The sequence below is a fragment of the Agelaius tricolor genome, unplaced genomic scaffold (assembly GCF_023055355.1).
Source record: "Agelaius tricolor isolate 1412-34295 unplaced genomic scaffold, bAgeTri1.0.p SCAF_9, whole genome shotgun sequence".
NCBI classification, from domain to species: domain Eukaryota; kingdom Metazoa; phylum Chordata; class Aves; order Passeriformes; family Icteridae; genus Agelaius; species Agelaius tricolor.
The window spans coordinates 45,429,115-45,442,292 of NW_027269269.1; the positions used below are offsets into that span (position 1 = coordinate 45,429,115).

Genomic DNA, 13,178 nt, shown 5'->3' on the forward strand with positions numbered 1-13,178 from the left:
ACAGATGTATGATTTTCAAAACCAATTTGTATGTAATCCCATAATAAAAATTATTATAAGAAACATGGACTTGGAAAAATGTGAGGCCTTATACTCCCGGTGTTGATGTATGTGAGATAACTGTGGTAAACCCAACTGCTGACCTCTGGGGTTTTTGGGCTGAATGAGTTGAATAAGCATTATGTTCCCAGCTCTCAATAAAATCACAGTGCTTCACCAATGGTTAGCGGAACTTGGAAAACTTTCAGCTTACTTTGCAGCTTTTGATGATTTATAAAACTGTCAATAAGACTTAGGCATAAAGTTTTGATTGAGACACTGGTAAAATTTTGAGTGGGCTTTTCCTTATTTTAGAGTTTCTTAAGCAGACTGAAAGGCTACAAGAAACATTTGCAAATGACACCAGCTAGTTTTTACATAGAGTTTAACATTCATAATTTTTAAGTGATGCCTTTTATTTGTTTATGTGGCATAAGCATGGGTATAAAACCTGGAATGCTTGTAAATAAAAAAGCTGCTATTGTGTGGGAGCACTAATGTGAATAATAAACATTAGGCTTTTCTGTGAACTGTAATTCAGCCACTTTTTCATTTCTGGTATTTACTTGTAACTTGTAATGAGAGAGTAATTAACTTTGCCCTGAAATACATGATGAGTTACCTGCTGGATTTCAAGCACCTGATATTTAAATAGATGGAAGTGTTACATGCTTTGCATTTTTTTAGTGAATAAGAAAGTTTAAGATCTTTTGACTGGATGAGCATTTATTAATACATTTATCTGCCCAGAGTTTATGGTTAATACATCACTCGTCTTCCCACAAAATAACTCTAACAGTTCTAGCTACTCATCTAGTCCTGAGATCGGAATAAGCTAAACCAGCACACATTACTTCAGCTTCAGTTCTTACTCTTTATGTTCAGAAGACAGGAATAATTATGTTTCCTCTAAAACCATGCTGTGAGAATTAAATAATGACGGGATCTTAACAAATTCCCACTGTTAAAACCATGGAGGAGTTTTAGGAATATGGAGGATGAGCTGTAATCACACTTCCATAGGTGCATAACTTTAAGTAGATGAGTAATCCCCTTGAAATAATTGGTAATATTAATGCACGTAAAACTAAGCAGCTGTGTAATTGCTTGAAGGATTGGAGTCAGTGTTCTAAAACTGGCTTAAATTTAATCTTACATAAACTATAGATAGTTTATGAACTATGATGACAACAGGTCATCATAGCTCAAGTTTTTTTTATATTATTTCATCAATTTTGGCAGGCTCAAACAGTAATGAATATGAATCTGGGCACTAGGAGAGTTTTGTCCGGCTTTGTGGATTTTGATTTTCTATCAGATTTTCCTTGTACTATATGGAATAGCATCTATAGAAGAACCAACACAGCAAATAAAATACTTTAAAAAAAGATAGTTTTTCATTTGTACTAGGGAGTGAAGGTTCTTACAGTCATGGTTTGTGGCTTATTTCTCAGTTGTAAGAAAAATCACATATTATTGTGCATTCACATTTCAGCGAAAAGGAAAACTATCAATTATGTTAGAGGTGTCTTAAAGTATATGACTGTCCTCTTGCAATTGCAGGAAAAACCCGCAAACACACTTCATACTCAAGGCCCCTCATGCCAATTTGCATGAGGATTAGATGGCTTTTTAATTGCTGTTAAATTATGCCAGTTAAACTGTGATTTCATGCAAATATTAAGCTGTAATGACATGCAGTGAATCATTTACTAAGATTTAGAACTTGGAACAAAGAGAGACAATTAATTGTAATCCTCAGATTCAGCTAAATTATGTGTCACTGGGCTTTTATGAATGTGGCCTGATTGCTTTGTTATCATTTATAAATTATACAAAGATTATTTGGCACATTGGAAAAAGCTGGCAGCAATAACCTTTCTGCAGACATCTGTATGCAAAGCTCACGGGGTTTTCCTTATATTGATTTTTAAGAAAAACAAGTAGATTGGTGAAAATAAGAGATCCTTTCCTCACAGCAAAATTCATGACTTTGAGTTTTATGCGAAAGAATAAAATACAGTTCAGATGGATGAGCATTATAAAAACATGCAGCTCTTCTGCTGAGATGGAACTCAGCCAGAGTGTGAGTAATGGCTTTTGCTTCATTTACAAACTACACTGAGGAAGTATTTTGACACTTGCTGTGGAGGAGACTGGCGTGGATATCTTATGGTGAAGCAGGTCTGCTCTGAAAGCAACAGCGCTGAGTTTGTGCCTCACGCAGTGCTTTGCACCTCATCTTGTTTTATGCATTCTCTTCCTCTCTGAAGGCAAAGTGCATCTTCCTGTGTACGGAAGGAAGAGGAACAAACCCAGCACTGCAGAAGTCTGGTGAGGGCAATGCAGTATTTTACACACTTGAGAGTGAAGACTGACTGGAAAACAAATTGGTACTGTTTAAGTAAGAACTGTCCATTATACACTATTGGACTCTTAGAATTTCATGTCATTTGACTTCTGAAGTTACAGCAGAAGGGCAAAGATTAACCATCACCTTAGGATACTCAGAATCAGCATCTGGCTGTGCCCCTTGAGTTCATAATTGTGTTTTGATATCTATATATGTAGCATGGTTAAATTGTGTCACTTGATGTAGAATTACATTTTTCCCTTTTCACTTATTCTTTTCCTGTGAGGCAGGCAGGAAGAATGGAAGCCAACCACTGCAAACCAATATCCCAAGTCTGAGCATAATGTTAAATTACAAAAAAGTGTGTATATATATAACAATAGAGGCAGTAAAGACTTCAAGTGTGTTGCCTGATTTTGCTGCTGAAATTCAGTGTTGACTTAAAAATACAGGATATACTTTATGGCAGAAGTTATTGAACAGAGCATAAGTTTTTTCAGGTTCAAATTTTTTAAGAATAACATTAAAGAGAGGAATTCAGACAACTCAGACTACCAATATAAGCCTGCCTGACCTTGAAAAGATGGATCAATTCATCCAATTACTTTATAGTGGGAAATGTTAGACTTTATGTACAGAGTAATCAGACAGGGGATTAGATATGATGCTATTTGTTGTTCACAGTGTATGCAGAGATTGCTGATAGAGTACTTGCATATGGCAAAGAAATACAATAAGAAGGAAAAGTAGCAGTGAGAGATTGATAAGAAGTGTAAGTCAAATGAAAAGAGCCGAGGAGAAGGAGATTAACAATATATTCTAATGTAATTTTCATTCCTCTTACTGAAATTAGATTTCTATTATGGTGTTCGGCAAAGTGAACACTCTCCTCTACGAAATGCAGCTACATAAAGTAAAAATGGGAGCTGTACAATTTTTTAAAAGCACACAGTTCTTTCACAGAATTAATCAAAGTGGATTTGAAGCTCATCTAGAAGGAAGTGGATGCCTGTCTTAAATCAAGGCGGTTTCTTTTCCAATAATGCTGCAATGCAAGTTTCTCAGTACTGAGGGAGTGCTCTGGAGTGAGGAATACTGCCTAACCCAACACAGGAATGAAAAGAGAAAACAAAGGATCTGTCTTAAGCATATTACCTTGCAGGACATGGGGGAGAAAATAAAATGGGCATCAATAAGTCAGTCAAAATGTCTGAACATGAAGACATTTGTAAGGGGAATCCACTATTCATTCTGTGTTTCATTTAAGAATATCTCTCCCTTCAAAGGTCCCAAGAAAAGTTTCTGTTTCTTATGTCATGTTTCATTTGTCAAGATAGAAATCTGAAAATTAATATGGAAAATGCAGATCTTTCCCAAAAGGGGTTCTTTAAAAATGGCATTTCATTTCTGCACAGCATTTTCTGTCTATTTAGTCAAAGTTCCTAATTTTCTTAAAACTTGTCAACTCCTTTTTTTAATAGTAAAAACATGACACAATCTAAATTCCACTCATATCTGTTTCTTTGTTTATTAAATTTAAATTAGCCACATCTGCACAGATCTACCAAAAGCAGTGAGGTTGTATTTATGACAGAAACATAATTTTAATAACTGAGAGAATAATTTGAAAGCAGTGGGGCTAAAGATATCACTTAGGGAATAATTTGGCCTGAAGACTCTCCATTACTGCTGACGTGGAAGGTAAGAACATAGTCTGCCTGTCAAGAGCTTCAGTGTCATTAGCAGAGCTAACAATTAGTGAAATAATCATCATTTTGGGTGTAAGATGAATTCATCTGCTGTGCCAATCAATGAAGTACCAATACCTAGCAGCCTAGGCTGAGGACACAGTGCATGGTGGCACTGAACCAAGAAACCAGAATGTGCTTCACTGTCTCCTTTAGTTCTTCCTTCTCCCAAGCTGAGGTGAGATGAGGCACTGATATCCTGTTGTGGCTGATTTTTGCCCTGCCTCAACTCAGTTACTTTAGCTGACATCCTCAGCAGGAATGTGGAGGTCTGGCACCAAGTTTCTCCTGACAATTTTCACCCAAAGCAGCTCTCTGCACTCACATTTGTTAAGAAATCAGCAGGGTGTTGAGGTAACTGCACTCTGATGCCACAGGGCTCTCATGCTCCTCCCTGCCTTATCAACATATCAGGGTATCAGGGCTTATAATTGTGCCCTGAAAGATAATTATGGAATCATAATGCCACATTTGAGTAATTTTTTCAAAGAACTCTTTTGATGAAAAATCAATGATTTATAAATAATATGGAACCACATCTGCATAATGTATGGTGCAACCCTCTTCCCAAGCATGAAAGTGTCAAGAACACCTGGGATGTTTTGGCTCTGGGAGTAAGATTTTAATGGCCTGTGCTTGAGGCATTGATTTGAGTGGAATTATTTGTAATCACCGTTTTCCTGTGGGAAGCCTGAAAGGATGCTGTTTACTCCCTCACACACTTCATGCAAAATGCCAGGCCTATGTGCTCTACTCCAGAGTGAGCTGGGACTGGGGACACTCCCTGAACCCTGAGTCCCTGAGGTATCCAGAGGCTGAGACTTACCTTTCCCTGGAAAACCCTCTGCCTTGGGTCTGAAGAACGCCATTTTTAGTGACCATCACCCTCATGGAATGGATGGACAATGTCTTGGTTTTGGTCATGACCTCAGTGCCTATGAATTTGTAAATCAGCTTTAAATTATCAGGTCTATTCTAAATTTGCCCAGTCCAGTGTAATTGGAAAAAGGAGAATGAGCAGAGGAAGTAGGTCAATTCAGTCAGCTCAGTTATTTTTTCATGATGCTGCATAAAACATCCCAAAATGCAGCTATGCACTGATGGTTATTGCAACAGCACTTTGTCTTTAGGGCTTTATCTCTTAAAAATTTTGTATACTTAATCTGTCAAAATACTTCATTAATTGAACATGTTCGTTTTTTAGAATTCTCTTAATTGTGGCACAAAAAGTTCCAAGATCAAATCCTCCACCAAAAGAATGAATAAAGTGTTATACCAAAAACTGGGTGCTTTAGAGGATTCTGCAAAGTCTTTAATCACTTTTAATTAATAAGTGATTTTAATGGCCTATTAAAATATAGTATTTTACACACAGCTTTTAAAATACTGCTGTTTGTTCCAGTTTTGAGATTAAACAGATATAGTTGCTTTAAAATCAATAAATTAATCCCAGTGAGTAATGAACCATGAATGGAAATCTATAAGAAACATTTTATAAAGTGGTAAGAAAACTTATGCTGTGTACTTCTAGACATAAATCCATTGATCAAAGTAATAAAAATCTATTCTCGGAATTTCTGGTCCCAGAATGGAGGACATCAGGCTTATATTAGGGACAAATATAAGTTAGTCAAAAATCACAAAATTATGTATTCTAAAATTCATCAAATAAACCCTAATGAATTTTAATTATCACAGTTGCAGAAGAGGGAATAACTGTTAAAAGAAGGTGATGGTGCAAGAGCTTTAAATTATATCTCATCCTGATTTGATTTTTTTTTCCTCTCTAAAAATTATTTTCTTGTCTTTTTTAGAGCATTTAGTTTTTATTCGATTGTGTGGGGATATTTGTCTTATACTTTTCTTTTAAATCTGAGGAGACAGCAGAGCATGTTATATCAGGTTTTTTTTCTTTACATGACTCCAGCTTTTTTAAAGTTTTTGGACCAGCAAATTTTTAAGTATATAAAATGCACATTACTGGTAGTGAAAACACCAATATTGTTACCTACATTACAACAATTACACTTTCTCCTATTACATCTCAGAATGTTCCAAGTCAAAAGTCACCAAACTAAGTTCAAACAAGTTCAAAAGTCACCAAACTAAGAAACCTGTATGTTTACAGTTATCTAGACACTAAACAGAAATATACCATTTGAATCTTGATTTTAAGTCTCTTTTGATAACAGGAATGGAATTCTTAACAAACTCATAGATTTGGGGTTTTGTTTTTTTTTTTGTTGTTGTTGTTTGTTTGGGTTTTTGTTTGTTTTTTGTTTGTTTTGTTTGCTTTGTTTTTTTTTAATACAAAACCAAATAAAGGAGGCAACAGAATTGCCAACACTGGTAATGATCAGACTTACGGGTACATGCCATAGTTGGTGGGTCCTTCTCAGCTCTGAAATAACCTTTCTCACACTGACAGACAGAAGTTGCTTCTATGTGAGTCAAACTGTGTGGAGGGCACTTGGAACACTTCACATTTCCAGCAAATGCTTTATAGAATCCAGGCCTGCAAGCTGCAAAGTAAGAAGATAAGTTTCATTAATAGAAGAACATTTTGGTCATAAATAAAATCTGTTCCAAGCAGTAATAATGGTGCTTTCCTTTCCAATCTAGATATAGATGCTTTGATGATACAATTCTTGACGTTTTTTATTTTGTATGTGGACTTAAAAGAATAAAAAGAATCTGTTCTTGGTATATAATAGGGAAGTTAAGAATAGTTAAGAAAGATAATTTCCCAATTTTTAGTCAGTCCTCAGTGCTGCTTGAAATTGTCTCTAAATGACTTCACTACTATCACTAAACATTTTTTATGTTTTATCTACATGGTGTAGTATCTTTGGTGTATCTTTGGTGTATTAACCAAACAGAGTGAGATAACTTCTATATCTGCCAGAGCTGTAATTATGGCTTCCTTACTGAAGTAATGGACAACTTGCAATACCTAAAATATTTACCCCCACAACTCCTTGATGAGACAGGGATGGTATCCCCAAATATTTATGGCTGGTCTGACTTGCCTACAGTGCCCCAAAAAACCTCTGACAGCAGGGCCCCATCAGCTGGTCCCTGTTGGCATGAGAGGCTGGAGGATGAGGAAGGGAAGAAGGAAGAGATGAAGGAAGGAGATACTGACACCATCCAGCACAAACATGCACAACCCTCCTGACTGGGTTAGGAACAGCCTGGAGAGCAGCCAGCTTTGGGACAGGGAATGTTGGGATGCTCAGAGCTCATCACTTCCCCAGTTACTGGGAGCTGGAGTCCCTGCTGTTCCTAACCACAGCACAAGCCTTTTTTTGCTGGCCTTTAAAGCAGAAACAAGTCATTAAAAAAAATCTTATCCCAGATCTCTCAGGCCTGCATTCTGAGATATTATTTTAAAATCATCCTCAGACTTCATCACACACATTTAAACAAAGATTTCTTTCTTTTCCTGCCAGCTACCACATTTGCACATGCCAAGCATGTATTGCAGTTTCTGTCTTCTGGCTTCCCCATATGCAAACATTAAAAATTAAAGAGCAACTCAGACATGTGCAGATTTTACAGGCTCCTTTTCCTCTTAACTCCTCCAGCAATACAATGGAAACCAGCACTATAAATATAATTTTGAGGTTCCGTGTGGCTTTTTCTCACTTTGACATATTCAAGACTATTTTCTTTACACTGCTGGAGGAAATAGGCAGTACCTCCTTTCCTTGTAATAAGATACAAAAAGATTTAAAATTAGGTGTTTCTAAAAGGTACCTCAAAGTATACATTTAATGGATTCAGTGTCAGTTCATATTAATTGAGTTATTAAGAAGTATCAACTCATAGATAACATATACAGGATCAGTTTTTCTTCTGATTCTGAAGGCCTTTCTTGATATAAAAGCAGTTTCAGTAGAAGCTGAATGAAAAGGAGTAAGATGACACTGAAAAAGATAACACTTGATTGCCTCTCAGAACCCAAGAGCCAATTTTTCAAATGCAATTTCAAGAGCTTAATTTTGACCCAGCAATTTCAGCAGTTCTCCTCCCAGTGTGCTGTTCTGACTTTGCTGAATAGACATTAGAGAGGTATCCTGCCCTGCTGTCACTGACTGGGAAAAAAAAAAAGGATTTCTGGTGTTAGAGATAAAAAGGGTGGGAACAGCAGGGATTTTCCCCTAGGAAGTAGGCTACTGGTCTGATGCAATTGTGATTATAGTGAGTGGCAATTTTCCACTGATTGGAAAGGCAGCAGGTTTGGTGCAGGGAAGAAGGCAGCACTGCAGACACAGGCTGACTCCTCTCAGCTGTGCTGGAAGGAAAAGAGGAGGTAAGGCAAAATTGGGGGAAGGGTGTTGTGCTTCCCTGCTCCCTCCTCATCTTCTCATGTTCAAATCCTGCTCTGATAAATATTAAATTCTTGCTTTATTTCACATGCTACGCTTGTGACTCAAGAGCTGACAATTCAAAATTACAGTTTCATTTAAAGCAAAATGAGTGCTCTTTAAAATCCTTATTACTTCTGAAATTCATGTCTGTCAGCTCTGAAATCATTCCTTCTACTCTTCTGTCCACCAGACAAGAAATTATTTGGATCAAAAGAAACACACATGTCTCTTTCAAGAGCAATATTTTGTATAAAATTCAAGAACTTCACTATTGCAAAATAAAACTCAAGGAGAAGATTTATTTCTAATTAAAACAAAACCTAAATGTTTTATTCTGAAATGGTAGTCTCTATCGTATTAAAAGCAATTATGTTTTTGACATGGTAGGTCTTTTAAAAGAAAGCACATACATACTCATGGAAAAGGTGGAGGGGAAAAATAAATGGATTAAGGGGGATCATTTTACTTCTTCTGAAGTCAACTCAAGTACATCTATCCCTTAAGTCAAGTATGTATCAAATTCTGTGGCAGAGAAACTACAGGGATACCAGGGAAGCCTTTAATTGAGAAGTTTACAAAGGTATTAACAACTACTCCTCACCCAAATGCAGAATCTCACAATCATGATTATTGATACTTCCAAATAAAAAACAGCACTTCATAAACAAGATAAAAGAACACAAGCTGAAAGCCCCCAAATGATCACAAGCTTGGGAAAACTCATCCCTCTGGATAACTCAGAGCTGACTACCAGCATTCATGGTGGAAGAAAATAAATTGTTACTGTGTCAAAGTCAAGGAATATGCGGCCTCAGTCTGAAATACAGCACTTCAGCTGCTGTACATATCTAAGCTTAGACTCTGCTAACAATTATTGTGTTTCAGTGGCAAATTAACCAAAGTAATTGCTAAATTTACAATTTTCCACAGAAAATCTACAAATGATTTCTAGATGACTACTAAAAAAAAAAGGATTTGTTTTATTTGCTTTTATCTGTGTTACCACAGAGTATTTTTTCTACCTTCCAAATCACTGGGTGACATCTTGTTTCCCCTAATGTTTTCTACCAGAGGTGACTGTGAGTTACTGATTAGAGAAACTGTATGAAATGTGACTTTTGTAAAGCCTGGGGAAAGACACTACATTGTCTTAAAGGTTCAGTAATTAGCAGGGTATCTGAATGAACAATTCAAAGACACTACAGGTTTCTCCAATGAAATATGAGCAACTAGGCAGAGAAACACTGATAATTTAATTGGCTTAATAAAAGATAACACATCCATAAATGTGCTTCGCTGCAGCTTCATCAGGATTTGACTGTGAGTTTTGGAAATTACAGAAGTTTTCTAACTAATAGAATTTTCCTTATTTAATGTCGAATAGATGTGATTTAGTTTTGTTTGTTTACTCCGTGGCCACCTGAGGGTCTTTTGAATTGCCCAGTCCAGTAAATAAGGTCATGGCTCCATCACTCCAAAACACAGCCGAGGGCTCTGTTGTGCAAGAGTCTTTACTGCTTGAGGCTGTTACAGCCATTAAGTTCTTCCCCAGCCTCAGGGGTGTATAATATATAGACACAAAACCCAGAAAAGAAAAATGCAGCGGTCATCTGACTGGCCATAAAATCTCGTTCCCTAAAAAAACCAAAAGCAGCATTTTCACTGCTCTGTGGGAGCACATCATTGTCTAAGATTCCAGTTTTTAGTAGTTTCAGTTTCATAACATCTGAATTGACCACTACAGTATTAGTTAAAGGTGAGTCCAAATGAAACTTAGGAACAACTTTTAGGCATGTCTGACACTGTTGGTCTGTGGGTGGGAAAGTATTTGTCATGAAAATGGATTTTTTATAGCTTGCTGAGAACTCATCAATCAAATTAAATCAAAGAAGACTCTGTTGTCATTTACAATAATGGCAACCATCAGTAGCTGTGGAAGAGGTGTTTTAATCTTTCTGAATCACACACTTTATTATGCATTTCCACCTCATATATTTTTTGTCCTTGCTTTACTAGATCCCACTAATGTCCTGTGAGACTGGTATCTTTCATATTTGTTATATTCTGAATTATCTCAATTTTGAAGTCGTCTTATCCCTCTTCCATCTGCTCACTTTATAAAAAGGGCAATCCAATGAGGCCTGTTCCATTCTACCACTGTGCAGAAAGAACTATGATAATACTTTAACCAATTTATACTTTAGTAGAAGTGTCTAGAAAAGATAGAAAAGAACATGAAAAAATAATGCCATGAAAGTTGGATGCTCTATATTAAAGAAGGCAGAATACAATAAAAAAAATCAAGATTAGGATATTACAGAATTATTACAATAAAGCTCTGAGGACAACCTTTGATTGTGAGTACTGTCTGGTTAAATAATCTCATTTTTCTCACATGATTCTTGTTTTATTCAGGTCATAAATGGACTGTGAGGGGGCTTCACTTTGGGTTGTGTTCAAACTGATAGTGGGACTGTGCAGCATGAGTTGCTAGAAACCTGATGAAGAATCCAGTGGAGGAAGGCCAGATTATAAATTATCAAACATGCTGGTTAGTACAAATCACAAAAATAAAAGACATCGAGAAAACAAAGCTCTAGTTTGATTTAGTTCCTACACAGAGTAAGGATGGGACAGGTGACACCCCTAAAAAACTTAATGACAGAATGAAAAGATTTTGGGGGACAATAGACTGATTTCCCTTTTTCATTTGCAATAAACTTGATAATTAATATTTCTGGGTGTTACGGTGTGCAATTAAATGCATGTGTGTTCATATCAATCTCTTCTCTTGCCAATATCTCTGCTCTCTAATATTTCTATTCTTAGATTTGAGGAATTGATAGGAGCATTACTCCAATCCTTGACTTCAGAGAGGAGCAAGGCAGAGGAGACAAAAAGAGACGGGTATAAGGCTGCTTCTTCAAATAAGACTACATAATGACAATAGGTAAATGAAATTAAATGTTCTTCCTCTTTGTGCTCTTTTTCCCCCCTAGGGACTCTTCTGTCATTCCCACATTTCAATATTCTGTGGAGTTTTTTAATGAAAATTATTAGAAGAAATGACAAAGGAGATAATTGCTACCTATCAAAGAGTATTTTCAGTTCACATCAGTGCAGTTTTTCTCTGTATAAATCACTAGTTTCAATACAATAACTTGAACAATTAGTCAGGTCACATAGCATGGTTTAAAAGAATCTGAGGTTTATCCAAAAAATACATACAGACAAGATATTAATTATATTAAATTTATGACTGCCTGTCATACTAGGTATGACTAGGTACACTAGGTACACTCCAACAGCTCATCATAGAGCTGGGGGCTGTGCTACACAATCCAGGTAAATCCTCTTCTGCACAGACTCATTCTTGTACTACAAAAACAAACAAACAAAACTCCTAAACAAAACAAAAACGAGCATCCTAAACACTAGAAGGGAATTTAAGAGTATGATTCTAAATGCATAAGTACTACTCAAAGAAAGAGATGGAAAATGTCTTCAATCCTGATAAAACTCTTTTTCACTTAATTCCTAGAACCAGGTGAAATATTTTTTTCCAGACTAATACTGTAAATAAAATTTACTACTACAACAGGTAGATGGTATGTAAGGGTGCTCCACTGAATACAGAATTAGCAAATTAGTGTTCCAATATAATAAATCAATACAAAATTAGCAAAATAGGCAGCTGAAAAGAGATTAATTTCATTGAAATACCAAGCTTTGAAGTCCAGATAAAGACAATATCCAGAAAAAAAACCTGCTCCTAACATAGGCTACACAGTTGCAAAGAGGGGCTGCACCCTTTTCAAATACCCCTTTAAAATGTTTTATAAACTGTACTCATGAGTCAAAACAGATTTTTCTTAAGAAAAAATTGCTATATTGCAACTTACAGCAATTTTGTGTGTTTTTATTTCCTTCCTAAAGTCTCACAGCAGTGCCAAGTGACAAAAATGGCTGCAAGACTGAGGTGCTTTATCAGTGATGGAAGAAGAGAGACAAAACCAACAGGATGCACCTTCACTGATTTGTGCTGCTGACTCTGGAGTCCAATAAATTGGTTGAGGTGGTAACTACAAATACTCAAATGCACTGTTCCACACCGAAATCAGTCTTTATCTCTGTTGATATTTTATGGATAGACCCCATAGAAAAACCAATTGCACAATTAAAAAGATTTAATAAACCCTTAAAGGTGACAGTAAAAATACTGTTTTCTACACTGCATAATTTTTAAAGGAGCATCACTGTGTTTTAGGAAGATAGTAAATGAAAGGAATCAGTCAGGCTAATTAGGGCACAGAATAGAAATGGTAATCACGGAACATGACAGCAGAGAAAAAGAAGGCATTAATTTCCTGCAATATATCAGTGCATACTCCTGGGATCAGGAAGGTCTGCAGGAAAAGAATGGAAGGGATAGATCATTACAGCTCCAAGCAGCCATCTCCATCACCTTTAAACAGAAAAGGAGAATTGTAACCCTGAGAACACTTCAGAGCAATGCAGAACTTACTCACTGAGTCCTCAAATCTGTCCACAGTAGCTGTGAAAACTCTCTATTTTAAAGTATAATATCACTAATGCGTTATTTCATTGTTCTTTTTTACTTTTGAATCATTGTTCTATTGTTGACATTAGCTAGAAGGACTTTTG

General features: G+C 36.2%; 1 protein-coding gene across 5 annotated transcripts in view; it reads right to left on the bottom strand.

Moving 5' to 3' along the window:
* Positions 1-13,178, bottom strand: part of EPHA6 (EPH receptor A6) — a 374,179-nt gene that overhangs the window by 193,558 nt on the left and 167,443 nt on the right. For all 5 annotated transcript variants that reach the window (XM_071433800.1, XM_071433802.1, XM_071433798.1 and 2 more), the window contains one exon: positions 6,507-6,662. In XM_071433800.1, the coding sequence (XP_071289901.1) occupies positions 6,507-6,662 (156 nt within the window). The remainder of the gene's footprint in view (positions 1-6,506; positions 6,663-13,178) is intronic.